This window comes from Atractosteus spatula, chromosome 2, assembly GCF_055471065.1.
Source record: "Atractosteus spatula isolate fAtrSpa1 chromosome 2, fAtrSpa1.hap1, whole genome shotgun sequence".
Taxonomy (NCBI): domain Eukaryota; kingdom Metazoa; phylum Chordata; class Actinopteri; order Semionotiformes; family Lepisosteidae; genus Atractosteus; species Atractosteus spatula.
Window position 1 is genome coordinate 69,036,680 of NC_142707.1, and position 7,851 is coordinate 69,044,530.

At 36.3% G+C, this 7,851-nt stretch overlaps 2 protein-coding genes across 10 annotated transcripts in view; both read right to left on the minus strand.

Moving 5' to 3' along the window:
- The window catches only part of snx14 (sorting nexin 14), a 36,473-nt gene extending 31,601 nt beyond the window's left edge, over nucleotides 1-4,872 (minus strand). For 4 of the 5 annotated variants that reach the window (XM_088927458.1, XM_088927450.1, XM_088927443.1 and 1 more), the window contains exons 1-4: nucleotides 4,536-4,872; nucleotides 3,560-3,704; nucleotides 806-926; nucleotides 622-695 (exon numbers count right to left, since the gene is read on the minus strand). In XM_088927458.1, coding sequence (XP_088783584.1) covers nucleotides 622-695; nucleotides 806-926; nucleotides 3,560-3,696 — 332 coding nt within the window. In that variant the 5' untranslated portion in view covers nucleotides 3,697-3,704; nucleotides 4,536-4,872. The remainder of the gene's footprint in view (nucleotides 1-621; nucleotides 696-805; nucleotides 927-3,559; nucleotides 3,705-4,535) is intronic. The other variant, XM_088927466.1, reaches the window with a different exon arrangement.
- Nucleotides 4,873-6,601: 1,729 nt separating this feature from the next.
- The window catches only part of syncrip (synaptotagmin binding, cytoplasmic RNA interacting protein), a 10,372-nt gene continuing 9,122 nt past the window's right edge, over nucleotides 6,602-7,851 (minus strand). For all 5 annotated transcript variants that reach the window (XM_088927520.1, XM_088927510.1, XM_088927502.1 and 2 more), the window contains exon 12: nucleotides 6,602-7,851. This exon is cut by the window's right edge. The gene's annotated coding sequence lies outside the window, so the exon portion shown is untranslated.

Here is a 7,851-nt window from a genome sequence, read left to right on the forward strand (position 1 = left end):
AAACCTGTTGGAGTCTGCAAAAGACCTGAAACTGGGACGGAGATTTATCTTCCAACAAGACAATGATCCCAAACATACAGCAAAATCTACAAAGGAATGGTTCACAAATAAACGTATCCAGGTGTTTGAATGGCCAAGTCAAAGTCCAGACCTGAATCCAATCGAGAATCTGTGGAAAGAGCTGAAAACTGCTGTTCACAAACGCTCTCCATCCAACCTCACTGAGCTCGAGCTGTTTTGCAAGGAAGAATGGGCAAGAATTTCAGTCTCTCGATGTGCAAAACTGATAGAGACATACCCCAAGCGACTTGCAGCTGTAATCGCAGCAAAAGGTGGCTCTACAAAGTATTAACGCAAGGGGGCCGAATAATTTTGCACGCCCCACTTTTCATTTTTTTATTAGTTAAAAAAGTTTCAAAAATCCAATAGATTTCGTTCCACTTCACAATTGTGTCCCACTTGTTGGTGATTCTTCACATAAAATAAAAAATTTATATCTTTATGTTTGAAGCCTGAAATGTGGCAAAAGGTTGAAAAGTTCAAGGGGGCCGAATACTTTCGCAAGGCACTGTATGAGCATTACTTGTGTCTGACACTTTACAATCAATAAATCTCACATACCTGTGTCTTTTGCACTTGATTTTTCCACAGACGGCACAGCTGTGGCCCAAAGGAAACAACTCCTGCTGTTCCTGCTGTTGACATAAAGAAACACACCCAGAAAGGTTTACTTAGTAACCATCGACTTGCTAAAAATAATTTCTAAAACAAAGGTTTCAGAGATTACTTCAATACCTCACAGTACCTTGTTTTTTGGCTTTAGTTTGAAAATTATGTTGGGCAAAAGAGACTCGGGTCCCAGGGAACAGTAAAATGTGACGATTCCAGCCAGGAACGACCAGAAAACCATCAAAATGTGAAGGTACCTTCAAAGACAGTTTCATAAAAAGTCACTCGGTGGGAAAGCATTTAAAAAATTAGGATCTAAATTAGTAGACATAACTTATAGAACTGAGGCAAGTATAACTCTATGTGATCTTTTTTTTTTTGCAGATAAAATAGTTTTAAATGTTCGAAACCATTTTTTACAAAGTAAATGACAGGAACTATTCAAATTAGTTCATGTGAACTTAATATTTGAAGTTGATTTATTTTTCAAAAGTGCAGACATTTTCAGATCTTATGAGCAACATGTTTAAAATAAAATCAGTTCCTAACAAAAAACATAGGTTAATTAACTAAGAATTCAGGATAACAAGTATGGGTTGACTTGCTATTTGTTAACAGTGGCAATACTTGACAAATACTGAAAATAACTGTTATATTTGCCTTAAAGTCTGGTAATATACAGATTTGTTGGTACATTTTTTCAGTATCATCTAACTACACATAAATGGGACACAATGATCCAAAAAGGGTGGAGTGAGCATAATGCTTTAAAATAAAGCTTCCAATGTCGTACAATCCTGCACTCACAGTGCCTCGTTGAGGAGATAACATGGAAGACACCTATTTGCATCCAAGTTTATTGATTATTATGGTCAGAAGTGCCTAAACAAGAATCACCAGAATTGGAGAAAGTGTACATCTATTACGAAGCAAATGCTGCAGAAGGTCAGATGCCTTTAGTACTGGGAATAACCCTGTAGGAACTTGGACTGTCATCCTGATAACACTTGCATTACTGTACAGTCTCTCATTCTGCAGAACAAAACAAAAAAAAAAGCTTCCAGCTCAAGTTAGCTCATTACTGGAATTGGACCCAGCTTTCTTCAGTTTCTAGCAGAATTCCAATTCCAAACGTATAAAAGAGAAATGCTTTAATCTGCACACAAATGAAAACCCTGAGGCTGCATGAGCAAGAGAGCCACACTCCCAGGGAATTGTAACAATGACAATTTAGATTTAACAAGCTCACTTCTCCGTGCAGCATGGAGACAGAAGAACCAGCGATTGCCCTAATTAATGTCAGCACTTTGAATTGTGGCAGCTTGTGCTGCTCTCTTGATTTACTTGAAATGTAGTAAATGACCAGGCTAGTTGTTCCTTTGCAAAACAGACTAGCTGAGGGATTGCTGTTATCACTGGGTTATTATACATGGTTCATTGTTTATGGGCAGATAATGGGTGCTTTTTGTCAGCTAGCAGCCTGCTGAGGTTCAGAATCAGGTACTGGAAGGTTTTGAACCTAATAAATTCATGCAACAATGTTTCTGCTAGCAACAGCTCTCTTCCACAGAGCTATGGTATTGATTAACTAGATGCATGATTCCTCATTGTTTGTTTTTTTACTGCATACTCAAAAGGTAATAGTCACGAATGAAATTACCAAATGACTAAAGTGTTTCAGTATACATAGATGTCCACTTATTCCACACAGTATTGTGCAGTGATCGGCAAATTATTGATCAAAGACCCAAGATGTCTTTAATTAATCTTCCACTCACAAATATTTCCTGCTGAGATACTTCTTTGTGCACACTCATTACACCTAACATTATTTCAAAGTTAAAAACATCAGGCTTAGAAATGTGTTGATGGTTTCTCTAGAGGTGTAAAATAGGACCCAATACATTCCCAGATCATATTGTGTATTGGACTAAAATACTGACACAATTACATTAAAGAGGCCATTGTATGAAGATGACCAAAAGCTAACACCTAATAAGATCACTGCAATTTACAACATTTATGCAGGTATTCCTTTTCAACAGATAAATTAATAGCATATGGAGCTTTATTAAAGCTACAAAAAATAGATTACCTATTCAAAATGTTCCAGCACTTTCAGCTACAGGGGTTGGTGTTCACATACAGAACAAACCAAGCTACCAAAGAAACAATTTCCACATCCCATCAATCTTGGTGCTCACATATTTACAATACTGCTGTCCTTCAGGATGATACTACTCAGAGATTAGTCTCACATGGAACAAGTAAAGGTTCATTCCATGTTGTAAAGAGAAGAAAGGAAACAATGTTTCGGCTGTGTAGCCTTCTTCAGGCATCGCTCCTCAGCTGAAACATTCTTCTCTTCTCAGCAGGGAATAAACCTTTACTTGCTCCTTTGCAGCCTCCGCATGCTGACGCGGCTCCCTATTCGAACTACGACTAGTCTCCAGCGATGCCAGCTTTATGAATATGCAGTATGTGGTTCAGCAGTTAATTTTGATTTACAATTTTATGAGATGAGTTTAACACAAAATACCTACTGCACTGGCAAATAAGAATCTCCAAATCCCACAGTTCATATTCGCAGCCATAGTTAACTGGCAGTTCACATAAACTCAGAAGTGAACACGTTGTAGGTGTTCATTTTTTCTTTACATAATGCGGGCATAAACCATTTTCTATTTTCTGTAAACGGGTACATGACAGGATTAGACTTGACACTATTTCTGTTTATATCCAAATGTTAAATGTATATCTTTGTATTACATACACGCTGGTTCAGCATCAAGAAAAAATGTTTAATTGGAAAAAAATGAAAATACTGCTAAAGAGGAAAAAACTGCATATTAACTATCCCAATGATGTGCATCGAGTTAGTAGAAATTACCTGTTCAAAATAACTGTAGATATGAGTAAGAACACCAAAATAAAACAGAAGACTGGATACTGGCGACCAACTTCTCTGAAAAGATCAACCTTCAACTTCTGTTTCAGGTTTTCCAGCTTTGCTCTCAAATAGGACATCCTGGATACTGTTTGAAACAAAATGTTTTGAAGATATACTGTCATAGACTTTTGTCAATGTAAGCACTCCCCAACTTAAAACATTATTTGATAAATATAATCGTGTTGGTTTTTTGACAATATTCGTTAATTGGTACCTTACTTCATTAGATATTTCAGTAAGGCTTAAATTGAGGATACATACTGTACGAATACACTCTGCACGTAGTTTGTAAACTTGAGTTTCTATACACAAAGGCGCTTTAAAATGGATTTTCAATGTAACGTTTTGATTAAATGGTTCTCGATATCTTAACTACAGCACGTTCTAATCTACGATATTTTCATTAAAAGTTTCATTTTTTCGATTATGCTACCCTTTTAATGTACACTAAAAAAACCTGACGATACGTGCTATTTATACATATTTTAAACGATGGGTACATTTCTAACGTTTACCACATGATCTGATTTATGTATCCATTTGACATTAATGGGTTAATCTAACAAAACCTCTTTAAAAGACTGACTTGTTAAAAGCTATGAAAATGTTTACAAATAAGATTTAAACTTAATAATTGGTCATTCTGATTATGATTTGGAATTTGCTGTATTTTGAACAAATATTTCAGTAGATACTGAACTTAATACAAGAAACTACTACTTACAATGTTCGGAAAGACTATGCGATTCTGTAGATTATTACGGATACATAAGAATGTGCATCTTTTCGCCAGTCTGAATAGGCTAGGAAAACCGTTCACTCAGTATCTTCATGTTAAAAAGAAAGTACAAATTCAAGTGAAATTCGTTTAGCTACACCGTCACCACCTGAAGAAAGGTAACGCTGATTACCCTACCTCAGCAGACAGGATCCTTCAAACACGGAGAGCGTTTTGCAGTCACTTTAGGCGTGCCATTTTTGCGAAACTCCACCGCTTACGTCTATTGGGCTTATATCAACATAACACTTATGTATCTATTTGGAAAAACCTCCGAAGTATTTCTGACTGCCTCGGACAAGGACTGCTTTTCCTGTTTTGAAGAGTCGCTTTCGCCTCGCCTGTCATCCTAGCGTAAACGTCATTTCCGCACACACCGGAAGTAGTCCTTTCAAAAGTCATCACGGGCTTCCGGACTCCAGTGTTTTTACAGGAATGGAGGTACTGTACAGTATTAAAGCCTCTACCAGAGAGTAAAACTTCACTCTCAGGAAGTTCAGTCATAAACTCCAATGATCTCACGTGCGTGCCTGCTGTAGTAGGAGGTGTGGAGTGGTAGTATTGGTTTCCCGTTATCACCTATTTCTAGTTAATGTTTAATGCTCTGAATCGTTATCTACAGCGGTATTCAACACCTTCAGCACTATACTATCTACATCTGCATTGCACAACATTACGGGATTACTCAATGGTGTTCATACAGTGTAAAACGGAAACATTGCTGGATTTAATACCCGTATGTCATTTAAATCCATTTGCCTTAAGGAAAAAAAAAACTTGAAACATGCTAGCATTAAAAATGCTAGTGGTGATATTTCTCATTTTAATGGGTCCTCGAGCATTTTAATTCTATTGTTAAATGCCAATACTTAACAAGAGGACTGTATGCTTGCACTCATATACTTAAAGAACAGGCTTTCTACAGTTTTAATTAGTTTTCAGCAAAATCCCAAGAAAGAAGTCACGTTATAATTAGCTATATGTCGGTTGTCGAGTGTTAAAACCGCTATCAAGCGACTTTCTAAATGATTCCTGGGATATTTCCACATTCTCCTTCACACCAGTTCTGGGGTCACCCGGTTTTAGGGACATGGCTGTTTGACAAGCACAAAGGTCTTATTACCCAGTTCATTCAGTGCTTAAAATAACCCCATTTTATCCGGTCTATTCAGCGCTTACTTATCCAGACCTGACGCCGATATTTACAGGAGACCCAAGGTGGATAGTTATACCTGTAGTTTTTGGATTAATTTTGTCGTAGAGCAAACATGTGATCATGTACTAATTCATCAAATAATTAGTCACCAAGAGTTGTTAGGAAAAAAAGCTCCTACACCACCTTTCCACAACAAAGGTTGCAGATCCAGAACTAGTTTTTTCCCCCCCATCAACAGACCTCCCAAAATGTCCCTCCTTTTACAGCAATGAGCTTCTCTGTCAGCAGTTAACTAGAATACATTGTGGTCATTAAACCAACTGTGAACATCCCATTAAACCTTAATGATGGTTACTTTAATATTAAATTGTGCACTTCTAAATTTTACAATAAGATTGTATTATTTTATAAAGTGTCAAAATTAGTTCTTATTATGGACTCATTTTTCCAAGTCAAGCACTTACCTGTACTGTTAAATCCATGCATTCCATGAACATTATCAAAAAAGGTTCTGAACATAGTGAGATTAAGATCCGACATCTCTATCAATGCCTGCTGAACATTTAGTGTAAGTAAAGTTCATCAACATTTAAGTAGATGTGGATGTATGTGTATATGTCTATGCTTGAGGTGAATTAAAATACAACTTAATTTACAGAACTGGAATAAATGCAGCTTTTGAAGTTAAAGCATTTTATGTAGATTCTTATTTAAAAAATGTTTTTAGAATCAATCCCCTTTGTACATCTACATTAAAAAAAGCTAAAATTCCCAAATAAACTATAAAGGATACGAGGCTTGCTTTCACTGGGTATGGTATGACATTATAAAAATCATATACAGAGCAATTTTATACACCATTACCCTTTGCAAATGTACTACATTTAGGAAATATGAAAAAAATATGAAGCTAACACTTTGACAGATGCTATTTGTGTACAAAGAATTCAGAACAGCTTCAGTATAGGCTCCTCCAGGGTTGCCAATCAGCTTTTTTTTTTTTTACAATTCTAGAGATCTAGCATAGCAAACAGTTTTAAGACACAGATAAAAATCAAAAACTTTATTACAAAAATAAGTTACACTCACCTCATCTTACAGTATAAAACAATTTATTTGCAGGAATGCAAAAACGGTTGTTGGCCACCAACAATATTTTAAAACTGGTAACATTTTCTAAGGTTTGAAATTGTAATGATACAGACTCGTTGAGAGGGAGTTAACTGTGTACAAAACCAGATGAATAGTTCAGTCTCCTTTTTTGCAATACATGGAATATCAAAGCTGCAGTATCCCTTTTAAAATGAAAACTACAAGGTTTTGTTAATGCTGCTACTGCCAACAGCTGACAAGGTTGGAATTTGTCTGGTTTTTAAGGTGTAAATTGTGAGAGCTTTGTCAGGTTTGTCACCCCAGACCCACAAAGGCAGCCGAATGAATAGTGTATTAATCATTCGAACTGTGCATGATTTGGGAATTTCCTACATAAAAACAGAGCTCTGATGGTTCTGAACATAATTGTTACCACAACCTGTAAAAGATTATTAAAGAGACTGTCGTCCACTAAAAAAGGGACACTGCAGGGCTATTCAAAAACAGTTTTGATGCTTTCTGATGTTTCAGCTTTTACAAAAGTAACATTTTTCTAAACTATCATACAACCAGTAACTACATAATCTGAAGAAGCAAGGCAGCTAATTCAGTTCAAATAGGATAAAAGTAAGGCTTGTTCAAACTCATCTTATGAGATTATTTTACATGCCCAGTTTGACTGTTCGCAGTGTCAGAGCAACAGTGAAAAGACTATATTACACTAAGTACATCTGCTCTGCTGTTGCTCTTGTGCATATTTTATAAGGAACAAGCCCTCCTTTCATCAATAAGTTTCCCTATTTACAGTACAGACAGGGTAGTTTAATCCTCTGTACTGAGGTAGTTAACCAACCCTTTAAAGACAAGTTCTTAAAAGAACCACTTTCCTGGAATGCCTGACTAACCATGCCAGGTGGTTACACCTAAATCTGCAAATGTCCTCTTCAGGCCTACCCAAATCAAACAATTAAGATTAAACATTGATATTCCAACAAAGCTGCAATTAGCATGAAATCCATACAATAGCATCAAGCTCCTTTGAGCCACTTCAAACTAAAAACTTAAAAAGTGCAAAATACAATTGATATTTCAGGCTGAGTTACCTTTAGTAAGTCTGAACATTTTAAAATGGCATATTTCAGGGGAACAGGCGAGGTGGCAAGTTTGCTGAACGCAAAGGCTTTTATTCCTATAATACCAGAAAAG